The sequence below is a fragment of the Berghia stephanieae genome, chromosome 12, assembly GCF_034508935.2.
Source record: "Berghia stephanieae isolate SIO BIC M18660-M18661 chromosome 12, UCSD_Bste_1.3, whole genome shotgun sequence".
In the NCBI taxonomy this organism is placed as follows: Eukaryota; Metazoa; Mollusca; class Gastropoda; order Nudibranchia; family Aeolidiidae; genus Berghia; species Berghia stephanieae.
Window position 1 is genome coordinate 29,651,047 of NC_088371.1, and position 26,293 is coordinate 29,677,339.

Genomic DNA, 26,293 nt, shown 5'->3' on the forward strand with positions numbered 1-26,293 from the left:
ATGAATGGATCACCCTCAATCTTTTCTTTTAAAGTGTTACAAATAAAGGTTTGAAAATGTTTTTCCCTAAAAAGGTACCAAAAAGGAAATATATGGTGCTCTTTCCTCTTTTTACTTATATTTTATTCCTCTTTTTGAAAATAAAATTAAAAGGACCTGTGTTTTCCAGTGAAAATTAATCTTTGTCCTTTCAATGAACACAGCACTATTTTCTGTTCAAAATGGTGGGTTGTCAAATGGCTTGAAGTTGAATGAGAGTTTGTTAGTTTGAGAAGGAAAGAAAAGTAGGGGATGATTGAAAAAATTGTGTGACCGAGAATTGAGATTTTGAACGTTTCAATTTTCCTTCAAGTCTGAAACTTGACAAGATCGTGTTTTGTTTTGTTTTTGTTATCCCAATCCAATCAATTAAAATTTCCTAGTCCCCGACATCATCATTCGTTCACATCTTGAAATATATCAGCTTATCTGTCTGATTACTATAATGAGAATAGTCCGAGAAAGGTCACTTTGTGCCCCGGACTGCTCCAACTCCAACTCCAAAGATGTTGCTCATTGCTCTGTTTTTCATTGTTCTGGCTAGGGTTTTGGCACCCGTAACTATAATCTTCCTGCTATTGTTACGGCAACCACGTTGATTGACGATTATTTTTAATATTGGCACAAAAGTATGTTGTAAACATCGGCTCTTCGCTCAGTCCGTAGCAGACTAAACTCTAGCTTTATTTCACGTTAAAAATCTGCTCATTGTTCCGTTTATCAACTTGATTTTCCATTGTCAGTTTGTGAACACAAAATGAAGAACACACGGACAGCGAAGATGGTGATCAGGAAATCAAGTTGAAAAACAGAACAATGAGCAACATTTTTGGAGCAGTCCCGGGCAGTACTGGGCAATCCGGGACACAAAGTGACCTTTCCGGAATAGCCCCGTCCCCCTTTATAGTAGTTAAATCCTATTTTATAAAGGTTCCAGGAATCTCTCTCTCTACTACAGCCTAAGAATGGCCAAATGTGATTTAAAAAGCAACACAGATTTCATGCGCACACCAGAGGATCGTGATTCGTGGAAACAGCTGACCGGCAACGTGCTCAAGAGTACAAGCCACGATGGATGATGACTACTACAGCCACCACCACATCATCATTACTACCACAACAACCTCCACATAGTTATCAAAACTATAGCAACCACCACCACCTTTACATCATCATCCAACTGCCAATAACGAAACCGAGCGCTATCTACTATTCATTGCGAATACGCTTTAACAGTCGTAAAGTCATTTCCCTCGTAATGACGCATGGTAACTTAGTAACTGGCTCTAAATTACTATCGGAACAATGGCAGACGCCCTTATGAAATTTTTCTCCGACGAGCATAAAAGTGTATGGAGATAAAGATAACTGTAGAGCTCCTCATTTGATATGTGCTCTTTCCAGCTTACATTGAGGGCCATCCGCAGCATACAGGTGTAGCAGCCGTCCAGTTGCTTCTCAAGGGCTTTAGTAAGAGTCCACGTCGCTGCTCCTTATAGAAGCACGGACTCTACCGTTGCCAGGAACAGTCTCTTCTTTATTTCCCTCTGTAGGTTTGAACTCCAGATTTTCCTGAGTTTGTGACAGGCACTCCAAGCCAATGCTTTTCTGACAGAAATATCAGAGGAACTGCTTTGGGTCCAACCTCCTATGTACTTGAAGTTGTCAACTTCCTTCAGCCATTCTCCATTCTTTGCCTGTATGCTAATTGGCCTTTCTTGGTTGTAGGTTTGGAAAACTGTCTTCTTAGCATTACAGCACAGTCCTACTCGTTCAGCCGCAGTTTCAAGTCTATTGAGGACTTCTTGTGCCTGGTCCATCTCCTCGTTCAGTAGAGCCAGATCATCTACGAAATCTAGATCCGTGACAATCATAGCTGGATTGCGCCTACTTCTTTATCTATGTAGCGTGAAGCCTTGCTCGTTCTCCAAGCCAGCGTAGGTCTTTCTCATCACATAGTCCAGGACAATTGCAAAGAGATAGGGGGCTAATGTATCACCTTGAAGCACCCATGCTTTGATCTCAAACAGCTCAGTTTCACCATCTGGAGAGATAACCTTTGCCCGTGTGTTCTCATACATTCTTTTAATAGCAGAGAGAAGTTTAGGAGGTATACTATATGCTTTTAAGATTTTCATCATGGTTGGGCGATGTATCGAGTCAAAGGCCTTCTTAAAGTCTACGTATAGAATGATTGAATTCTTGTTGTGACTTTTACTCCTTCTATTAACCTTTTCAATGCCAGGAGGTGAGCAGTCGTGGATCTTCCTGGTCTGAAGCCGTTTTGACAAGAACGTAGATGATGGTCAATCTCTGGCTGGACTCTGTTGAGGATCATCTTATTGGCGAGTTTGGCAGCTATAGCGGCAAGGCTGATTCCCCTGTAGTTGGAAGTATCACTTAGGTCTCCTACCTTTGGGACTGGAATCAGATCAATTTATATTAGATTGTCATAATAATATAGGCAAAAATTTGTAAATGTGTGTGTGTGCGTGCGTGTGTGTGTGTGTGTGTGTGTGTGTGTAAGTGTGTGCAATGGAAGAGAGAGAGAGAGAAAGAAAGAGAGAGAGAGAGAGAGAAAGAAAGAAAGAGAGAGAGAGAGAGAGAGAGAGAGAGAGAGAGAGAGAGAGAGAGAGAGAGAGAGAGAGAGAGAGAGAGAGAGAGAGAGAGAGATATGAAATACTATACATATATTTCAAGAATAAGGTAGGGGGGGGGGGGGGGGGGGGGGGGGGGGATTGAAGAATACTAGACAGCAATAGTGTTATTAGTGGTCCCCTACCTCCGCTTTTAAGATATTGAATATATATATGTATATATATATATATATATATATATATATATATATATATATATATATATATATATATATATATATATATATATATATATATATATATATATCACAGAATTAAACGAATGAGAATATGTACGGAGTCTAAAAAGTGTCCACCAATGAAAGCATTCAGCGCCATTATATCATGGGCTGGGAATGTAAGCATTACCATTCATTCGGTCTCTATGTCAACATAACGAACAAACAATATCAAAATCCTCAATAAAATGGTTCAGAACTGTTGCGTATATTTATGCTTCAATAAAGCTGTCAAAAAATGAAATTAGAGAATGTGTGTAATCGTGTATTATAATAACATATAATGTGTTTTCCAACCACCACATCATCACTGTCACTACTACTATAACCACCATTACCACTTCATCACTACCACAATTACTACAACCACCAACACTATATCATTATCACTACCAATAGGGTACACCACCACTACATCATCATCACGACTACAACCACCACCACTCCATCATCATCACCACCACTACTACTACACCATCACTACCACCACTATTACAACAACCACCTCCACATCATCATCACTACCACTACTACTACAACCACCACCACAATATCATCACTACCACTACTACTACTACAACCACCAGCACCACATCATTATCACTACCACTACAACTATACCACCACCAGCACATCAACAGCACTACCATAATACTACAACCACCACAACCACATCGTCATCACTACTACTACTACTGCAACCACCACCACCACCATATCATTATCATTACCACTATACTACGACCACCACAACCACATCGTCATCACTACCACAACTACTACAACCACCACCACTATATCATTATCACCCACTGCACCACACTACATCATCATCACTACTACAACCACCCCCACTCCATCATCATCACTACCACTAATACTACATCATCACTACCACCACTATTACAACAACCACATCACATCATCATCACTACCTCTACTACTACAACCACCACCACAATATCATCACTACCACTACTACTACAACCACCAGTACATCATCATCACTACCACTACTACTGCAACCACCACCACCACCACCATATCACCATCATTACTACTACTACTACTACTACTACTACTACTACTACTACTACTACTACTACTACTACTACTACTACTACTACTACTACTACAACCACCACCACCATATCATTACCATTACCACTACTACTACAACCACCACAACCACATCGTCATCACGACCACTACTACTGCAACCACCCCACCACCAGATCATCACCATTACAACTACTACAACAACCACCACCAACACATCATCATCACTACCACTACTACTACAACCGCCACCACATCATCATCACTATCACTACTACTACAACTACAACCACCACCACTACATCATCGTCAACACCACTACTACTACAATCACCAACACCATATCATCCTCACTACCACCAGTACTACAATCACTGCCATTAGGTTTTGGAGCTTTACTTCTTTTGAAATAAGGAAACTTCAGAATTGTATTTGGCATTGTGTTTATATATCATAATATAATTCTAATCAGTTATATATTTAGAACTAGATACTGTACAATATGTATGCCAAATACCATCCCAATTCCCTTTTATTGTGTGCGGGAATTCCTCTTTCGGCATTGAAATTCCTACGAGTGGTGTCTGAAATTCCTGTGAACCAAATTTAAAGTTAGGTCTCTTTGCTATGATGATGCAGTGAGTGTGAGACTCACTGAGAGAGTCATCCCTACACACATAAACAAGAGAAACAATTTAAAAACATAACTATGACACGAAACCACTCACACACGGGGCTAAACTATTTATCCTTTTCTCTCACAGGACAAGACAAACAAGAGCTTGACTCTCTCTGATGTTTGTCGTCTGACGAGTTCAACTCTCGGTCGACCTGTCAATATTCCTTTTTGCCTAGGACGTAATCATTAATAGAATGTTGTGTGGTTTTGACCGTGAAGAAAAACTTGAGAAGTCACATTTATATCATTTTAGAGACATCGTTTTGAATCATTTTGATTAAACGAGCGATCAGGAAGTTATTTTCTTAGATTTCATGAACGGCCGATCAGCGCTTGTTTACTATAGTAACGCGATTCCCAGCCAATGTCTCAATGGCGGATATTTTTCTCATCGAGGCCGCTGGTTGGTTAGCCAATAAGAGCACCGTACGGTTTCCATTGGGTAAATTCCTTGATATATATATATATATATATATATATATATATATATATATATATATATATATATATATATATATATATATATATATATAATTAAAAAAAAACACAAAACAAACTATATCATTCTAAAATATCTAATATAAATATATATGTATTCTGTGTTTACTTGATAAAGGCCAAGGGCCGAAACGTCGTTTGATTTGTGTTGTCCATTCATGAGTCAGATTTACTCCCTTTATCTTTATCTCCATTTTATTGACTCATTTGGGCACCTCTAATTATTAATAAAAGTGTATCCAGAGGAGAAAAAAAAAACACATAATAAATCTGATCATGTTTTGACTTTTACACATTCTGATCACAAGACATGAAAAGTTCTAGCCAGCATGAAGAATAAAAAGGACCGATTTTCTTGGTTTAGAACCACGATGGCCGCCGTTGCAGGGTGACGTGACATCAGACTCGGCATCAGTGTTGCCAGGCGCCTTCGCAAAATTCCGCCAACTTTATGCCAGAAATCCACCAAAATCTGCCAACTTTATCCTACTTCATTAGAAACATTTGCTTTACAACACTTATAATCAACAATAGAGTATTGTAGCAGAATAGATAGAGGAACATAGAAGTTTGCGACTTTTTTTCTCTAATTTTGCGACTTTCAGCATATACCTTTGAGACTTTGCAAAACAATTTCTGTCAACCCTGTATGAATGAATAACTACTGTATCGACTGTCTTATAACAAAGATCTCTTGAATCGACATTCTTGCCCCGGTTACGTGGTAGAAAACTCGCCTAGATTAACATTTGATATTTATTAAAAACACAAAACAAAAACTAAAACCATCATAGACTAGAGCTAATTGTTTATATCGACTAAGAATGTCAGCAAAAATGGAGGTATCGCAATTCGCCAAATTGTTCCTTTTTGGCGATTCGTTAACTCAGGTACCTACGCTTCTTCGCCTGTTGTTTGATTGCTTTGATTGTGATTGAGTAGGGGCGTGGTCAGTCTCAGAGAGAGAGAGAGAGAGAGAGAGAGAGAGAGAGAGAGAGAGAGAGAGATTTGTATTCAGCTTTGATGATGAGCGCAATTAAATGTATAGCCAAAGATGCAATCCAATTAAAGCCGTCATAAATTCCCTGAACAGGAGTTCACGAGTCAAATGAAGCGCTGTTTGCATTTGAAAGTGAAGTGGGTGTTTGTTTGCATTTCTTGATCAGTAAAGACTGGTCTATATATTGGTACACTACACTTGGTAGTTCTGTAAGGCACTATAATATAGTCACTATATAATATTTTTGGAAAGTTTTGTGTAAACGCGTCTCGTCAGTCCAAACTGAAAGTGAAATTGAATTGATTGGGTACAGGGGTAAATCCATTCTTGTAGGGTTCTCGTTATGCAATATCTTTTCCACTTAACTATCCATTTAATGTTGAATTTGATTTGAAGCGAAAAGTATTTCAGACGCTCAAAATTTCAAACAATATTTTATTGTTTTAAAATATCATTTTGAAAAAACTTTTCCTTTCAGAGGAGTTTCAGTCCTGATGGCTGTTGGGGTGCACGGCTGGCAGACTTTTTCATAAGGTGGGTATTTGAAATACAGAACAAGAAAGCTCCTGCCCCTTCATTCCTTTTCTTTTCTATTGTTCATAATATATATATATATATATATATAGAACATATATAGAACATCTGGATGTCTTCCATCGCACACAGCTAAGAAGGGTACTGGACATCAAATACGCAAAAAAGATCTCAAATGAATCACTCTATAAGATCACAAAAGAAAGACCAATCTCCCTTGACATTTTACAACAACGATGGCAACTTTTCGGTCACATACTACGCAGGGACAAAAACATACCAGCTAACCAAGCCATGTCGGGATATTTCCAAAAACACGGGAACCTTTTCAGAGGAAGACCGATCACAACACTCCCTGTGATCCTAAACAAAAACCTCACAACACTTGGACAAAGCATTAGTCTCATAACGGCAGGGGACCTTGAAAATCTGAGAACCCTAGCGGAGGACCGGCAATATTGGAGACACCTCACACAGGAAATACTGGAAACAGCCAAGGCGACCCGATCTTTCGGTCGAGACGCGAAAGGCATCCAAGTCATGTAAGTCATATATATATATATATATATATATATATATATATATATATATATATATATATATATATATATATATATATATATATATATATATATATTGTGTAATGCTGGAAGACTGCTTTTCACAGAGCTCTTAAAATTATTGAATTTTACGGCTGTTTTAAGTGTTGTTTCTATATAGGATGAATTTTATTTCATATTCATTTTTCATATTTCTTATGACTTTGTGCTGCTTTTGATGAAATTTCGTGAATTTTAAACAATTAATTTAGCAATATTTTAAAGTTTTGTAAATTTTTGCTAGGATTTTATCATCAATTGAGACCATTTTTATGTTTTACGATTTTTAGAAGAAAAAAAACAATAGTGAGCTATTATAATCTTATTACAACGGTCGACGATGAACATCGAAAATGACAACACCTAATTATTGTTATAAATATTCACCCCAACACCTACGTACAATATGACACACAATTAATAATACACCGAATTTAGAAAAAGTGAACATTTTGAGATCTTTTGAATTATTCAAGGCATACAGAAAAATAACAAAAAGAGGAAATAAAGGTGGAAGGAAACAAAAACAAAAACCAGGAGAAGCCAAAGAAAAAATGAAAAACAGCTCAGTCAAATTAAAATGCAATAATTTAAATTCTGTTAATAACAATGTAAATCTGATGAAATTCGTTGAATAATTGGTGATTTCATTACAAAGGTTGGTAACGAGAGAGTTGAAAATATTGTTGGCCCCCACGGACTAGGTACCAAAAATGATAGAGGGGAAAGACTTGTCAACTGGTGCAGATTGGAAAACCTTACTATTGTCAATACATGGTTTAAAAACCATGATAGAAAGAAGTGGACATGGATAAGCCCAGGTGGCCTTTATAAAAATCTGATAGACTTTATTCTGGTCCAACATCGATTCAGAAATATTGTACGCAACTCTACAACTATTCCAAGTGCAGATTGTATTAGTGACCACAAGGCCACTGTCAAGGCCACGCTAAAAATAAAACTTAAACAAATAAGAAAAAGAAAGTGGAACCAAAACTGTAAATAGATCTATTGAGAATTAACCATCAAATAAAAAATTATTACAAAGAATGCGTGAAAGAAAAAAGTGAAAACTTGACCTCAGATATAAACATAGATGAGTACTGGAATCAAGTATCGAACTGCATCACAGAATCTGCAAGAGAAACTATTCCATCTGTAAAAAAAAACACGAACCAAAACATAAGTGGATGGATGACAAGATCTTGAAACTGATGAATGTAAGACAAAAACTAGAACGCAACAGCAATGAATATAAAGAAGCTAATAAGATTATATAACGTGAGTGTAAGAGAACAAAGGAAGATTATATTGAACATGAATGTCACAGAATTGAAAGACTAAAACAATCTAACACCAAACAATTCTACCAGTCAATACAAGATCTAAGTGGAAAATGCCCAGCTGTGGCAAGAAAATGCGTTAAAGACGCAAACGGTAATATACTTATCAACAACAACGAAATTTTGGAACGTTGGGCAGTATACATAAAAAAATCTATACGCGGATGACAAAAGAGGGATGAGCTTGGATAAAAAAATCTCTACTGTGAACACGGGTCCCCAGATTATGCGAGAAGAAGTTTTGATGATGGTGTGTATCCTGTTGTAACAATGTAGCTTATGCCTAGAAGAGAAATATACTATAATCAAACACCCTCATGAAGCCACACTCAACACAAAAAATGAGATGTACAATAATTGTCCACATCGACGGAAGCACTTATTAATTAACTACAAACCCACGGAACCACTTCAACAAGCAACAACACACAACAAACCAAACTCATGTAACACACAGTCCTGACGATGGCTGAAAAGGTCTGAAACATTGATGTAGACTGACTCCAACATTGTGGTAAATATTGAAATAATATATATATATATATTTGGTTTTGCTTATCTTTTTCCTGAATACCGTATCTAACGTGTTAGAGCATGAAAACCTGTATCTCCCACAATAATTAATGAAATGTATTGAGACATTAAGCTTGATTATGTTTAATGTTTTGGTGATGATGATAATAATAATAATGAAAATAATAATAATAATAATAATAATAATAATAATGATGATAATAATAATAATAATAATAATAATAATAATAATAATAATAATAATAATAATGATAAAAATAATAGATATAATAATAATAATAATAATAATAATAATAATAATAATAATAATAATAATAATAATAATAATAATAATAATAATAATGATAATGATAATGATGATAATAATATTAACAATACACTCCAGCACGGTTTCTTCGAACACACAGTTTCCTCTAATTCATTCGAATATCTCAAATTTTTGCTCGAACTGATTTCACCAAGCCAACATAAAAAATGTTAATTAAAGATTTAAAAAAAAATTGCATCCCTTGATTTCCACCACTGATGATTTACTGTGATATTACCAATTTCTATCTACACTGCATGTATGTGTGCAATATATATAATACACATGCAGACACACACAGCCACTCACACACTCCATCGTCATTTTGCATAAAGGACAACTCTCTGCTTTTTCTTATTACTTTGCCATTAGTTCCAATTTCAATGCCACGCACCATGATGTGAAAGTGGTTGGCTATGGTGGTAAATAAATGTTGTGATTCAGCAATCTCTTCCCCCTCCCCCCTCACACACACACACATACCATTTGTAACATATCAATAAAGTAAATAATAATAAAGTTCCCTTAATTCGCCTCATGCGGAAATATGGTTTAGGGTTTATTCAAAGGGAAGACTGGAATAACCCAGGTATAAGCCACAGCACAGCGCCACATATTGAGTTAGGGAGACATGGCTTGATGGCCATGTAACTTGGTGGATATTCAAACCGGGTATTTTCGGGTACAAAACAAAGACCATACTGCTGAGCCACACTGACCTTTCCCCTTCCCTATCAAACGTCATGGCAATATACGGTTTCATCGAACCTTTTGCATATCGCGAGGAGTTCGAGGAAACTGTGCTGGATTGTAATTATAACAATAATAATAATTATAATAATAATCATATTGATGGTGATGATGATAATGATGATAGTAATAACAATAATGATAGTAATGGTTGTTTGTTTTTCTTACAAGGAAATGTGACGTCATCCCAAGAGGGTTCTCAGGGTACAACACCCGTGCTGCAAAACTGATTCTTCCAAAACTGCTAAAACCCGATCTTGCCAAAGAAGTTGTTGCCATGACAATACTTTTAGGTGCCAATGATGCTGCAAGCTTGGAGGTGATACCAGAGCAACATGTTCCTGTTGAAGAATATGGGCAAAATTTGAAAGAAATAGTACAGCATTGCTTGGTTAGTGTTCTTCTATATGTCCTTTGTAACCTTTATAATAGTGCTTCAGAGCCATTCCTGCTGTTAGCACAGTTGATAGAGCACACGCGTCACATACTAGGAATCAGCATCAATCACAGTGCATTTGAGATATTTTCTGACCCTCCTTCCCCACCCAGAAGTGATTGGGTAGCTGGCTCTGGTAAATCTGGCAGAAAGTCTATACAATAAATTAGTATCCTTTTCAAAAGGTAGCAAGCAAGTGTTGTTTTCCATTTATGCTATAAAAACCAGTGTAAAGTCCATATATATATATGGTTATAGTTATAGTTATTAGAAGAGAATGAAAGTAACTTTTTGAGTCTGTAGAAATTAAAATGTTGCTTTTCCAATAATTTTATCTCCATATCCAAAAAATTGCCTCAGTTTGGTATTATGTCGGGGTAAGCCAGATGACAAAATGTGAACTTAGGGTTAAAATATGAAATTTCAGTTATGGGCGTTTTATTTCACTCAACCGTAACGCAGACTATCTCAGCAATTGACTGTGCCTACTTTTACCCATCATTATTTGCATTTTTCTGAAACAAGTTATATGCATGTTATTTTAACAATTGTTTTTCATTTTTACATGCTATTTGTAGTTGAATAAAACTACGAACATGCCAATTGTCTTTGAGATTGAGTAACTGAGTAAATATATATCAATCAATATATTGATTATGAAAAGTACAAAAAAAATCTCTTGGGTGAATAGAATATAATAAACAAAAATGAATACGACTTACTTGACTTATGTCTAGTGGCTCTTGGCAAAGCATAGGGCCTCAACAGCACTCTTCCATTTCTTCTCTCCTTGGCACAGACCTTTGCCTCACTCCAGGTAAGATTGGAGACACACAAATCTTGATGAAGGCTTCTCCTCCAAATCTGTTTTGACGACCCCCTTTCCTCTTGCCCTGTGGGTTCCAATCGTGAGCCTGCTTGATTATATTACACGGCTCTTTCCGCAGGGTATGACCAACCCATCGACACTTTCTGCACCTGACCTGGACCTCCATTTGCTCTTGGTTTGTTCTTGTCCAAAGATCAGCGTTTGGCACTTTGTCAAACCATTTCAACTTGAAGATTTGTCGAAGACAGCGATTTACGAAAGTTTGTATCTTGGCTGTGGTCAAGGTTGTTCGCCAAGTCTCTGACCCATAGAGCAGGACTGCTTTAACATTAGTGTTAAATATTTTAAGCTTAGTTTTTGTGGATATGCTGGTAGCTTTCCATATTGGTCTCAATATTGCAAAGACCTGGCGCGCTTTCTTCATTCTAGCAATGATGTCTTCATCAGTTTCACCTGACTGACTGATTGTGCTGCCAAGGTATGTAAATTTTCTGACATCTTCTATTGCTGTACCAGAGATGGTGATTTGGGATTCTTGTTTGGCAGTTATGCGTAGTAGTTTTGTCTTCTCTTCACTAATCTTGAGACCAACTCGCTGAGCTGTTTCTTCCAGGGCCGTGACTTTGTTCTGCATGTCTTGTAGGGGGTGTGAGAGGAGGGCTAGGTCATCTGCAAATCCAAGGTCTTCAAGCCTTTTTGAAAATGTCCATTGAATGCCCTTGTTGGAGCTACCATATGCTGTCTTTGTCACCCACAATACCACAAGAAATAGAAGAGGGGATAGTAAACAGCTTTGCCTAACTCCTGAGGTAATATCGAAATCCTCTGAGAGTTGACCATTATGGATAACTTGGTATAACTCGTCATAAAGTCGTTTGATGATGTCGTTTGAGGATGCTCCAGATGCTTTCTCTATCTACGCTGTCAAATGCTTTCTCAAAGTCTATAAAGCATACATATAGGGATGATTGCGACTCAAAATCGACTGCTCAACAATGATTCTTAGAGTTGCAATGTGGTCTGTGCATGACCGTTCTTGTCTGAAGCCTGTTTCCGACACAGTGGACCAACCAAATATTTACTTTTTGGCACCTTGACATGATACCTGATTGAGCTGATGGGGCACATATTTTGACTTTTATTTTGATTATTTATTTCAGTCCGTTGGACTGCGACGAGATCAGATAATTCTCATTTCACCTCCTGTCGTATGCGAAGAGGCCTGGAATGCATATTGTGCCAAAGAAGGTAAAAACATGGTTCTTTGTTTTGCCATTTATGAAAACTTATATAATTAAAAAAAAAATTTATTGATATTTTTAAAAAGTAAAAAGCAAATTGTCTTCATTTGACTATGATTTAAACGGAATATTTATTATAACAGTCGAATCATGAAGCCTCTACTGTGCCCAAACATAGAAGACAATTAAAAGACAAATAAAACTGATAAATAAATCAAATGTATATTAAGTAATGCGTTGCTCTTTGGTCTTGTAGTATGACACTCCCCTTCAGACTGGCAGGTCCCTGGTTTGAGTTACACTCTGGGAGTTACAAAGTTGATTCCTTGGACAAGACTCTTAACGCACATGATCTCCCCGATTTTACATGTAAAATGAGTACCCAATTTGTAACAGTGTTGTCTCTGTTGAAGAAAGAATTATAATATCATATAGCACCTCATAGGCCTCTCTTCCTAAGTGTTGGTGTTTGCCTGGGGTGCAGCTATTTGAGCGCATTTATAGGATAATGCAATATACACACGTTTGGTTTTGTTGCTTTTTTCCCCCCCTTTTGTCAAAATAAATTTTACATGTTAAAAGTATTAAACACTGGATTTTGAATTGACGTATATAGTGTAATGGTAGCACATCTGACTAGTAACCAGAAAGTCTGAGGTTCACTCCCCAGTCAAAGCAGGCAAATTTTTTAGAATTATTTTTTTTTCTGTATTTTTCTCTTTTCTTTATCTCTTTTTTTCCTGTATTTTTCTCTTCTCTTTGTCCTTTTTTCTGTACTTTTCTCTTTTGTATTTTTCTCTTTTCTTTGTCTCTTTTTTCTTTCTTCTGTTTTTATCTCTTTTCTTTGTCTCTTTTTTTTCTGTATTTTTCTGTTTTCTGTTCCCTATTTTTTTTTTTTTTTACTTTTTCTTCAGTGCTTTAACCTCAGATCTCTGGGTGGGGTTCCTGACCTCCCATAGTGGGCTGGGAGGTACTTACTGCGTCTTATATCCTCCTATATCTGTTTTCCAACTTGCTTTCTTTCTTTGTCTTGGATTGAGATTACTTGGTTTTGTCCTGATCCTGGCCAGATGCCCTGGCTGAGAGGGAAACAGTCAAATGTATAGTTAGTTTTGGGAGAAAATATTTTTTTCTTGTAAATCATTTCTCTGTTATGCACTGTATTATGTTTTCTTTATATTATATATGATTTGTAAAACATTTGAGTGTATTCCTCTTAGTAGAGACCTGTGCTTGTGTCTAGACTTTAGTGATCTCAAACTAAGTACTTTGATAGTGTGCTCTTGGAATCTACACCTGTTTCTTATTTGAATCAATTCCCCTTTGTCTTACCTTTTCTTGGGTGCTTTAATTGTAATTCTAGAACTTTTTACTATCCCATTTTCTTCCTTTTTACTGGCGCTGATATAACCTTAATGTGTTGCGAGTGCCGTAAAACCCTTAAAAACAAACAAAAACAAATAAACCTCAGATCTAGAAACTTTCCCTCATAATCTTCCTTTTTACTGGATATTGTTTCATACAAACAAACGTTGTCAATATTTGGTAGTTTTAGACACATATTTATTTAAAAAAATTTTTTTTTACCACATTCAGACAAAAAAGGAGTTGGCTCCAGAAGCAACAAGCTGGTGAAGGCATATGTTGACATGTGCTGTAAGGTAGCTGGTGAGATGGGCACTGCCCTGGTAGATCTCCATTCCAAGATGGTCAAATGTGAGGTAGGTTTAACATAACACAAGAGAATATTTAAGATATTCAAATACCAAATTTCCATGGGTTTACCATACTCATTGTAGTTTATAATTTTTCGTTCATTCCGCGAATTTCCCTCAGCAGTGGCAAAGAAAATAAACAAAACTAGTAACACATCAAAATAACTATCGAACAAATAAGCCTTACTCAAGTTTTATGATATAGACTAAAATTTTTCTTTTTATCACCTAAACTGCGTTGACTTTATACTGGTTTGAGTTGTTGGGTCACATATTATGCTTTGGATAGAATGCTGTTATATTGCAAAGTACTTTCTAATGTATTTAAGAACTCAACTTACCCGCCCAGATGGTGAGAGATGTCAGATGGTTAGAACTAGAAGGACCATTAAAAAACTAGCTCTATTCCTAATTTTAAATCGGTTACTCTTGAATTTTTTACCAAATGAGTCATAAGAACCATAACATCTTTTTTAAGCCCGCAAACCCCAATAAGTACACTTTTGACTCAATTTTCTAAGTGCTAGATGCGCTTAGAAGGGACGTTAATATGGTTTTTGATTTATGTATATTTTTTAAAAGATAATCAAGTGTATCTCTGTTCTTTTCTCAAGGATTACCCCTCCTATCTTTGTGACGGCCTCCACCTATCAGAATCTGGCTCTCAAGTCGTGTTCAATGAACTCCAACCAATCATCTCACAGCTTACATCTCACATACCCAAAATGCTTTACCCTGATTGGGCAGACATCAGCAATGATGGCATCGAAGGTGCAAAACAATCGCTGCACGTGGCGGGCTGGATTTAATAGTAAAATGTTGACTAGTAATAGTGATAGAGTAAATAACAATAATAAAGTGGAATAGAAGCCTTAATTTGATTTACCTGGCCAGATGGTTTTCCTTGGATCAGCGGAAATCCCCTTTGTCAACAAAACAGGATGATTGAGACAGTAAAGACGAATGGGAAATGAGAGGACAGTCTAAATCTTCTATTCCGTGTTGTTGTTATTCCTTTTTCAAGGCTCAAACGGCAACATTTGCTTTATAATAAAAGAGAGATAGAACAAAAGATGGGCAAAGCAGCGGAAACCAAATATACCACACGCTGGATTCTAGCACGCCGAATTCCATCACACTCTTCAATACGACACGCTGAAGCTTGGTGGCTGAATTTATTGGTTATCTTTCATTGGCATTGGATATCGGCACACTCGGATTCCAGCATACTTTTTGGCCTCTCCCAAGAGTGTGCTAGAATCCAGTGAGTACTGTATTGTTTCAGCTTATGGTCTTCACCAGGAGTCAAAAGATCTTCACAGAAAAACATATGGATAAAAAAATGTAATAAGTTTATATATTTTTAAAATTGTCTATATCCTTCAGACAAAGAGCTGAAAACGACAGGTCTATTTGGTTTTTATTGTTTTGTGCCATCAAATCTCTGAATTAGATCCAGTTTTTGTTTTTATATATAAATATATATATATATATATATATATATATATATATATATATATATATATATATATATATATATATATATATATATTTTAGCGGGTGGTTGGATGGGAGCATCACCCTTGAATCGTATACCTATGATGTTCTCATGGGTGTACGATCCGATAGTGATGTCGTTTCTTCTTCTCTTTACTAGCCTATCCTGCTTCTTTGGTTTGTGATTGTATTTTTGACAGGGGATATTTTTTTTTTCTGTAAATCTTCTGCCTGTTTGTTCTTGGTTATTTATAATTTAGCTTATGATATCTTTAGGTTATGATTTTGATTTACATTTGTACTATTTTTGTTAGTTGCTTGTTTTTTTGTTTCAGCGGTCACTCATATAACCTCAATTGTGTTGGAAGAGACCTAAAGCAACAAACAAAATATATATATATATATATATATATATATATATATATATATATATATATATATATATATATATATATATATATATATATATATAATATATATATATATATATATATATATATATATTTATACATTTTATATCTTTTCCTATTCCCAAACAGTGGTGCCTTTGGATTTATATTGACATGTTTTTTTGTTTTGTTTAAAAGGATTCTTTATTTTTTTACGTTGCCCTAAAGATTGCCCTTCAGCTTGATTTATATATTTATATTTTTGTTATCTCGCTCAAATTGTCAGTTAGAAAATTGAAATGAATAAAATATGAACTTTTAGATAGCACACTGTGGAACAACTACAAAAGACGTCTAACTTCTACGTCAGGGCACAAGACCGAAGGGCTAGAGCTCAGGTGGTCACTGGTTCGGATAAGTAAGTAAGATAGCACACTTCCATTTATTTACTATGCTGAATTCACTTCACAATGCTCCTCCATTACAACCTGTGAACATTGAATACTCAGCTTATCACTTGTCTTCAGTTACAATGGAATCCTGATGACAATCACCATCGTCGGACCAGAAAGGTTGGTTGACTTTAATCAAGGTTGATTTTATCCATTATCAATGAATGGAACACCCTGAGATAAAGAATAGACAATTTGGAACCAGTAAGAGGTGTTGACTTTAACTCACTCAATCCTAGAGATTTTTGCTACTTTTCAAAATTGTAAAAAATGTATTTAAAATGAACATGTACATAGACAATTTTATTCAACTACGATTAACATGCAACAACTAAAAAAAACATTAGCTTTGATACTACGCCTATAATTTGTCTCAGAAAAAGGTAATAAATGGGCATGGGGTAAAAGTAACTCGGGTAAATTATGGATATAGTCGGTTTTAGGATTGAGTGAGTTAAATAAGGTTGACTTTATCCATTATCAATGAATGGAACACCCTTAGATAAAGAATAGACAATATGGGACCAATACAAGGTGTTTTTACGCAGAAGTTGACTTGAGGAATGTTGACTTAATGCAGATTCCACTGTATTTGGCTTTTTAAACAAAATACTGGTAGTATTTGAATTATGAAAAATGGAGTTGGTTCTATACAGTGCCCAAGTACAGTTTGGTCTCAAATCCAGGCAGCATGGAAATATCTTTGATTTTTCGTTTTCATAGAGATTCCTTTGATTTATCGTTTTTTTTCTTTCCTGAAGCTCAGTAATTACAGAGGGTCCCAATAGCTCAGCTGGTAGAGCACTCGCTTCCCATGCAGAGGGACCAAGATAGATCACTGGTCCAGTCAAGGATTTTTTTCTTACCCCCTGCCTACCATATAGAATGGCTAGCTGGGTATTTTAATTTTGGTGGAAAGTACTTTCTAGCATCATAACTGTCATCATTCATTTTGACTTGGGCATGGTATCGAACTGACCTCTTCAAATGTGGAGATGTAAATACCTTTAAAGTACAATTTGATTTTGATTTTCTTCTACATCTTTGGTGATATTGTTATGTCTTCAATGAGACTTTGAAAATAAGAGTACGCAATAACTGCCCAATGAAAGATATGCAAAAGTTCAAAATTTTATTTAATATTGGCAATATAATATACAGTGGAACCTCCCGATAACGACATGCCACGGGACCGAGTTTTTATGTCGTTATCCGGAGGTGTCGATCTTTAGAGGTTTCCAAGATGGCGGATAAAGTGGGCGTGGTAAGGCCAGCGAGACCAGTTTTTATTAACCACGCCACAACAGTACCATTTTCCCTCTGCAGTTTATCCAGGCTGGGGACCGGCATGTGAACAGCTGTTTGAATACAACGGAACACATGGCCGCATTAAAAATGTTTTTTTATTTTATTTTTTTTGTTTTTTTGTTTTCTTTTTGTTTGGTTATTTTTAAAATTTTTAATTTTTTGTTTTTTTTTTAACTTTTATTTTTGTTTCTCTCTATCCATTAAAAATGTAAAAAAAGGTTCATCATCCTTGTTATTTTGTCATTGGTCGGTAAACTTGCTCTCTCATTGGTTGGAGAAACTTGCATTCTCATTGGACCTACTGGTGGTAAAAGCTGCGTTCTCATTGGTTTCAAAAGCTGCGTTCTCATTGGTTCAAGCAGGAATTGTTTTAATAAACTTTGAGTTTTCATACTCGGCATTTTTAGTATCAGTATCAGATATCTACGAAAACTGCCGAAAATCGGCAAAATGATGTCGTTATTCGGAGGTTTTATCAAAAAGTGTGTCGTTATTTGGAGGGTTTTTTTTACTGATCTTCAATAGAAAAAAAATCGGGACCAGGGGTCAATGTCGTTATCAGGAAGTTGTCACTATTCGGAGGTGTCGTGATCGGGAGGTTCCACTGTATTATATTATGTGGTGACATGAATAATTTTTTAAGTACAACTGTGATCATATTATCATCATCGCTGAAATTATACTAATATCTGGAATGCAACATGAAAAATAAATACAAGCAGTGTATCAACTCTATGGTAAATATGGAGCCATACTTTCTCAGTTCACTGTGGTCAGAGTTTTTTTTTGTTTTTGTTTTTTAATTATAATAATATACTGAATCTTTAAAAAAGCTCTCAATATAATGAAAATATATATGCAGACATTTTATGTTGACCAGATATTTAACAAAAAAGAATATAATATAACTTTCCTTTTCCAGTCATTTTGAATTATAACCGAATAGGCTTCAACGGTCATGACGTCACTTCCCTCGTAATGACGCATAGTAACTTAGTAACTGGCTCTAAACTATCGGAACAATGGCAGACACCCTTCTTAAATATTTCTCCGACGAGCATAAAAGTGTATCCAGAGGAGAAAAACATTATAAATGTGATCATGTTTTGACTTTTATACATTCTGATCACATGACATATAAAAAGTTCTAGCCAGCATGAAGAATAAAAAGTACCGATTTTCTTTGTTTAGAACCATGCTGCTCGCTGTTGCTGGGCGATGTGACATCAGACTATTGAATCCAATGTCCATCTTCCCGTTCATTCTAACATAACACCAGATTATTGGCATAATGGGTCACATTAATCTCACTAGACAAATGCCTTATCCATCAAAATGCCTATTTCTATTTCATTTTACATACCCCTCCCCATCTCTCTCTCTCTCTCTCTCTCTCTCTCTCTTTCTCTCTCTCTCTCTCTCTCTCTCTCTCTCTCTCTCTCTCTCTCTCTCTCTCGCTCTATCTCTCGCTCTACTCTATTTTTCCCCTCTTTCTCTTCGCTCTCCTCTCTCTCTCTCTCTCTCTCTCTCTCTCTCTCTCTCTCTCTCTCTCTCTCTCTCTCTCTCTCTCTCTCTCTCTCTCTCTCTCTCCTTATTGTTCCAAGTGCCATCCATTAGTTATTCCAGTATTTGAAAACATGTGGTACATGTGAAATTATTGCTTGACATCTCGTTATGATGAGAAATAAACTCATGGGAATGTCATTGTGTTGTGTGATTTAAAAAAAAATATGTCAATGTTTCATGTTGTCTTGCGTTTTGCTCCAAAATGTCTGTCAATGTTTCATGTTGTCTTGCTCTTGTGTTTTGCTCCGTCAATGTTTCATTTGTCTTGCTCTTGTGTTTTGCTCCGTCAATGTTTCATTTGTCTTGCTCTTGTGTTTTGCCCCAAAATGTCTGTCAATGTTTCATGTTGTCTTGCTCTTGTGTTTTGCTCCGTCAATGTTTCATTTGTCTTGCTCTTGTGTTTTGCTCCGTCAATGTTTCATTTGTCTTGCTCTTGTGTTTTGCTCCCAAATCTATGTCAATGTTTCATTTGTCTTGCTCTTGTGTTTTGCTCCAAAATGTCAATGTTTCATTTGTCCTGCTCTTGTGTTTTGCTCCAAAATGGACGGACTGGATGGGGTCTTTTGACCTCCCAATGTGGGCGGAGACATCACTATTGCAACTGGGTGGGGTTCCTGACCTCCCAGAGGGCAGTGAGGTACTTACCTAATATATGTTCTCCAATTGCTTTCTGTCTTTGTCTTGGAATGAGATTACTTAGTTTTGTATTGACCGTTGACCGGAGTCATTGGCTGGGAGGAAAACCGTCGAATGTATGGTTTTAGGTTTGGGAGATGAAATTTTTTCCCTTGTAAATCGTCTCTCTGTTATGTACTGTATTTTTTATTTTGGTGAACATATGATTTATAAACATGTGACTGTGTTCCTCTTCGTTTGGGCCTATGCTTGTGTCGGGATTAAACTTTTAGGTGATCTCAAACCATGCACAATGATAGTATGCTTCGGGAATCTACATATGTTCCCCATTTGAACCAATTCCCCTTTGTCTTACCTTTTCTTGGGTGATTTAATTGTAATTCTAGAACTTTTAACTATCCCATTTTCTTCCTTTTTACTGGCTCCGATATGACCTTAATGTGTTGCAAGCGTCGTACAACAATTAAAAACAAAAACAATCACTATTGTAATGCCTTCTTCGATCCCCCTTTATCTGTTTTCCCTTTCCACGTTGCTTGTGCCTTTGTTCTGGATTGGCACTGGTCGTTTTTCTCCCCGGGGCAGGCAGGTATCCTTAATTAAGAGGGTGGTAGTTGAATGAATGGTGCCTTTTTTAAAGAGATAGTTTTTTCTCTCTGTAATTCATCTCTCTGTTATATTCTCTTTTTTTTTTTGTCTTTGAAACTCTACTTTATAAACATTTGAGTGATTCCTTTATAGTTGGATCATAAGCTTGTGCTTGGATGGGTCTTGGAGATAATGTCAAAACAGGCACAGCGGTGGATTGTTCGTGGAATTTTCTATTTCCCAGTTGAGTCAGTCCTGTTTTGTTTAACCCTTTCTCTAGTGCTTTAGCTTCAGATTTACATTCTCCTGGGTGAGGTTCGTTACCTCCCATAGTGAGCGGGGAGGTACTTACTGTGTTCTCTATACCCCTATATCTGTTTTCCAATATGCTTTCTGTCTTTGTCTTGGAATGAGATTACTTGGTTTTGTCCTGGCCGTGGTCGGATACCTTGGCTGAGAGTAGGGAAACAGTCAAATGTATAGTTACTTTTGGGAGATGATATTTTTGTCTTGTAAATCATCTCTCTGTTACTGTTATGCAATGTATTATGTTTTGTTTACATATTATATATGATTTGTAAACATTTGAGTGTATTCCTCTTAGTGGGGACATGTGCTTGTGTCTGGATGAGACTTTTAGGTGATCTCTAACTAAGTACTTTGACAGCGTGCTCTTGGAATCTACATCTGTTTCCTATTTGAACCAATTCCCCTTTGTCTTCCCTTTTCTTGGGTGATTTAATTGTAATTCTAGAACATTTTACTATCCCATTTTCTTCATTTTTACTGGCGCTGATATGGCTTTAATGTGTTGCAAGCACCGTAAAACCCTTAAAAACAAACAAAAACAGGATCGTTCTAGGTAAACGAAAATTTTGATTAGAAAACAATAGTCAAAATTGGTCCAGTACTGTCAAGTCTGTCGGGGGAAAAAAAAAAGAAAAGCAATTTTAAAAAGAAAATAATTGATGGAAAACACAACACATTCTTCTCCAAATTTATTCCAGGATTATTCCTGTATAACAGAAATTTCTTGTATGACAAGTCTTTTGGATTTTCTAAACAATCCTCACCAAAGCATTGCTTTCCTGATCCTTTCTCAACACGATTATTATTTTAAAGATGTGACCATTCACTCCAAAGTGGTATTACAGACCTACCTACTTGAATATTTTTTAATTCGTAAGTCTTAGGAGATAGAAATTGTAGTTTAAAAAAATTACCCTCACAAGTATGTAATAACAGTTCAAAATTCTTTCATTTTTAATTATTTTTAATGACTTTTGAGATACTTCTGCAGTTCTGAAATTGGAGCCAAAATGTCGTAATTCTACGAATTATTCGTATTAGTAGGCAGGTCTGGTATTGTTTTGGGTTGATCAGGTGACGAAAAATCGATTTAAAATTAAATTACAATAGACTCCGCATAAATCCAACCCTCTTTAAGTCAACTTCTGCCTAAAGTCAACACCTGGTGTTGCTCCTTAACTTGTCTGTTCTTTATCTAATTGAGGCGAATTGATAACGGATGAAGTCAACAGTACTTAAAGTCAAACAATATTTCTGGTACGGCGATGCTAGCTTTATCAGGATTCCGTTGTTTTCAAACTGGTATTAGATATGCCATGATGAAGCGGATACCTAAAAGTTTATAAAAAGTTAAAATAATCAGAAATGAAATTTTTGAGTTTACTGGTGGAGAACCCGCAGAGTCAAGGAGGCTGAGGATGGAAAAGTTTCAGATATCGTCCATCTTGATCTTAGCGTGACCTTCAACACAATTGACCACCAAGTTCCTCTAACTCGATTAGCAAAAAACAACAAAACATTTTGGAATATCCGGACCTGTCGGGAAATGGTTCTGATCGTTTATCACGGTTCGCTTGTATGCAGTATTATTGATCAATGGTATTGAGTCCAAGCAGCATGAATTGAATTGGTGTGCATCAAGGTTCCATACCGGGTCCTTTATTGTACATCCTATACAGGAGAGATATGAGCCAGATTATAACAAGATGTGACAAGTTTTTTCAAAACAGTGTTGTGTTGGGGGTGGTTCAGATACTGAACATTGAATGAATGGTCAAATATATGATACTTGTGCCAAGTTTAAATGTTTTATTAGAGATCTGACTTAATCCATAAAAAACCGTTTTGAGACGAAAAGTCCCAGAAATGCACTTTCATGGGGATGACACACAATTGCTTCAACGTATGCCTCTGTCTGAAGTATGACATTTTAAAGACAGACGGAAATTCGTATACACATTGTTAAGATTTGGATGGTAGAAAATACATTAAAATTAAAGGAAGATGATACTGAGATTATTCTTTGTAATCTGGAAACAATTTTATACTGAACAGCAAAATAAATAGTGAAATCAGTAACCAACAAATGACGTTTATCTTAGAAAAATACATCTTTCTCTTAGTCCAACAAGCTATGATATGGTGAGAATCTTTGATATTCAGTAAATAGAATAATTTATCAAAATGCCACATTGCCATTGATAGTAAAATTCTGCATTTTCTTTGCGTCGTGCCGCCCGAATGCACAATAATATCACTGTTTTGAACAGAAGAAGGTTCTAAGACAACATCCAATGTTCTGGTTTACCGTTGCATTTGCTCTACTTGTTCCGCAGTTATTTATAATTCAATTTGTCTTTATAACGACAAAATGAATTCGTTAACCGATTCACAAAGGTGGGACAATAAATTGTTGGTTGATCACAATAGGTAACTATTTTGGGTGCAGCCACTCCTCTGTCGTTCGTTTGGTCCAGAGAATTTAACACCACCGTGAGTGTGAACAAGAGACCTAGGCGCACAAGAAAAGGAGTAACAAATGAAAATGAAGAAATGTTATTCGTGAACTTTTTCATCTTGACCATTTCAGTTCAACAAGAGCTGGAATCAGTCAAAACACTGTCAGGAGACGCTTGAAAGACGGGTTATAACGTAGAATGCTAAAATATATCTCGGGCATGTTTTGACCCATGAGCACTGACGACTTCGTTTTGAGTGAACACTGCGTCACCATATTAGTGGTGTAACCCCACGTGAAATCTGTTTATTTTGGATGCGAGTTGATTTAATATTTCATATGGAGATTGTAAAATAAAGATATAGGCAACCCAGAAATACACGTTAAACTCAAGAAAACGTGGTCGAGGTTCAACCATTTGACGGGGGGGGGGGGGGGGGGGGGGGGGGTTCTCAATGGAACTACTTGAATGAAATTTGCATGCTCATGTGGGACCAAAAAGTGGTATGAGGGATTAGTAGTATACCAATATTCCAACATGACAGCGCCAGACCACACGTGGCAATAATTTGTTGGGATGTTTTAAAGGAACAGACCTTCAGTAGATCGCCCGATCATTCTCCTAGCTAGCACATATTATGGGACGTCATTGGTCGCAAGGTCAGGGGAAAAGAACAGCCCAGAACATTGCAACACTCATATTCGATCAGTGATAGAAGAATAGAACAAAATATCACCCATGAACAAATTCAACAATGCATTCAATCAATGAGAATCGAGAAGACGAGTCAGACACATTAGAGAGGAGGCACAGGTTATTGAAAACTGTGACTTTTTTCTACATATTCATAAAACCAATTTCTAAAGCGTTACATACCACTTTGTTAAGAATAAAACAATCTTCTATTTGATAAAGATATGAGAATATAATATAGCTTACGTGAGATTCATTGACTTCAAAGTGGTGCAGTTATTAATCTGTTCAGTATAATATCTAATAATGTAATCCCCCCCCCCCCTCCAGAAGTAGAGATATTATATATAAATTCTGTTCAATAAAAATTTACAAACATTATTGGAGAGAAAAGATTGATTTTTTGGGATAGTTTAAAGACAAACTTCTCAGTCACTCCTCGCCATTCATTTTACCATGTATTTTGAATACTGGGGATTTTCTTTTTCCACTCATAAAATAGGTCAAATATTGTCAAGTTTTTTACTGCAGTTTTTCGAGGCCACCCGAGATGCATTTCTTGAGCAAAAGGCAACAAAACTAACAAGACATAGATATAATCAGACAAGTAATACTTTAGAGTAACTTCTTGTTAGCGATGCTGGGTCGATTGATACCATAGTATAGGCCACCTAACGCCAATCGGTAAATGTGACCATGATCTACTGTATATATAATTTTAATATATATATATATATATATATATATATATATAATATATATATATAGTATATATATATATATATATTATATATATATATATATATATATATATATATATATATATATATATATATATATATATATATATATATACATACATAAATACATACATTTATCCCATAAAAAAGTTATAAGGAAAAAAAACGAAAACTACTTTGATTATGATAAGGCAATTATGAAGAATGTAGGCATTTGATGCTTGATCAATATTAAGAACAAGATGAAAATCTATTGAATTATTCAACAAAACATTTTCCACTGAAAAGAAAACGTAAACTTAGTAGATACACCCATTTGGATTGTTAAAATAGTAAAACACACGAAAAAAATATGATACAAATGTATACAAAACAATAATTCAAAACCGTTAACTAATTACGACAATTATGTTACAGAATTTATGAAGGACAACAGAAGAATTAAAGAAGCTGATATACAGAGAAGTGATAAGACATGGAACGAGATCAAAAAGTTAGCTCAGGATAGAGAAGGATGGAAACTGTTCGTCTGTGGCCTATACCCTGACCCAGGGTGAAAAAAGCAATGGTGATAATGTGACATAAGAAACATATCTAAAATTGTTACAGCAGAATCGGTTTAATTGCATGAACTTAGATACGTTCGTGAATGTTTAACTAATACAATAATATTATGTTTCTAGAAGTATGTGAGTTCTAAACTAAATAGAAAAGGAATACATTCAAATACATTGCAAAATAAGACAGAACTCGTTCACTTAAACGAAAAGTGAAATCATGGAATAATCTTTGATTTGACACTAGAACGCTTGTTCTATGGACCAATTTCGATTCATCCTGATAGGTGTCATATGATCTGTTGTCTGGAATCACTTCAATTCTTGACCACTATTAATGACAACTCTTAATTCGAGTGATTTTCCTACTTTCGTTTTTCAAGCAATAAATAATTCGAACTAAAGTGAATATTATCGCCTTGAATCATTATCTAAACATGTTATAACTACAACACGGATTTAGCTTCTCTGAAATTTACCCATTACCCATTATTAATCTGTACAATTAATTTGTACAATTTTTTAAAATTTGTATTCAGTTTCAAATAACTTCTATATCTTTTTTGTTTGTTTTGTTTAGTTCAAGTCTGTTTGCGTATATTATGTATATGCTGTAACCAAATGAAACATTGCCTTCATGGACAATAAAGATCTTATTATT

The 26,293-nt window shown here is 35.8% G+C and overlaps 2 protein-coding genes across 2 annotated transcripts in view; one reads left to right on the forward strand and one right to left on the reverse strand.

Annotated features, from left to right (window-relative positions):
• The window catches only part of LOC144957740 (electrogenic aspartate/glutamate antiporter SLC25A13, mitochondrial-like), a 58,999-nt gene extending 53,442 nt beyond the window's left edge, over nucleotides 1-5,557 (reverse strand). Inside the window, exon 1 of the mRNA XM_078889134.1 lies at nucleotides 5,260-5,557. The gene's annotated coding sequence lies outside the window, so the exon portion shown is untranslated. The remainder of the gene's footprint in view (nucleotides 1-5,259) is intronic.
• A 292-nt stretch (nucleotides 5,558-5,849) lies between these two features.
• LOC144957519 (isoamyl acetate-hydrolyzing esterase 1 homolog) lies at nucleotides 5,850-15,914 on the forward strand. The gene is made up of 6 exons (XM_078888849.1): nucleotides 5,850-6,040; nucleotides 6,629-6,684; nucleotides 10,389-10,608; nucleotides 12,643-12,730; nucleotides 14,320-14,444; nucleotides 15,053-15,914. The coding sequence occupies exons 1-6, from the start codon at nucleotides 5,975-5,977 to the stop codon at nucleotides 15,245-15,247; spliced, it is 750 nt and encodes a 249-aa protein (XP_078744975.1). The 5' UTR covers nucleotides 5,850-5,974; the 3' UTR covers nucleotides 15,248-15,914.
• Nucleotides 15,915-26,293: the final 10,379 nt, after the last annotated feature.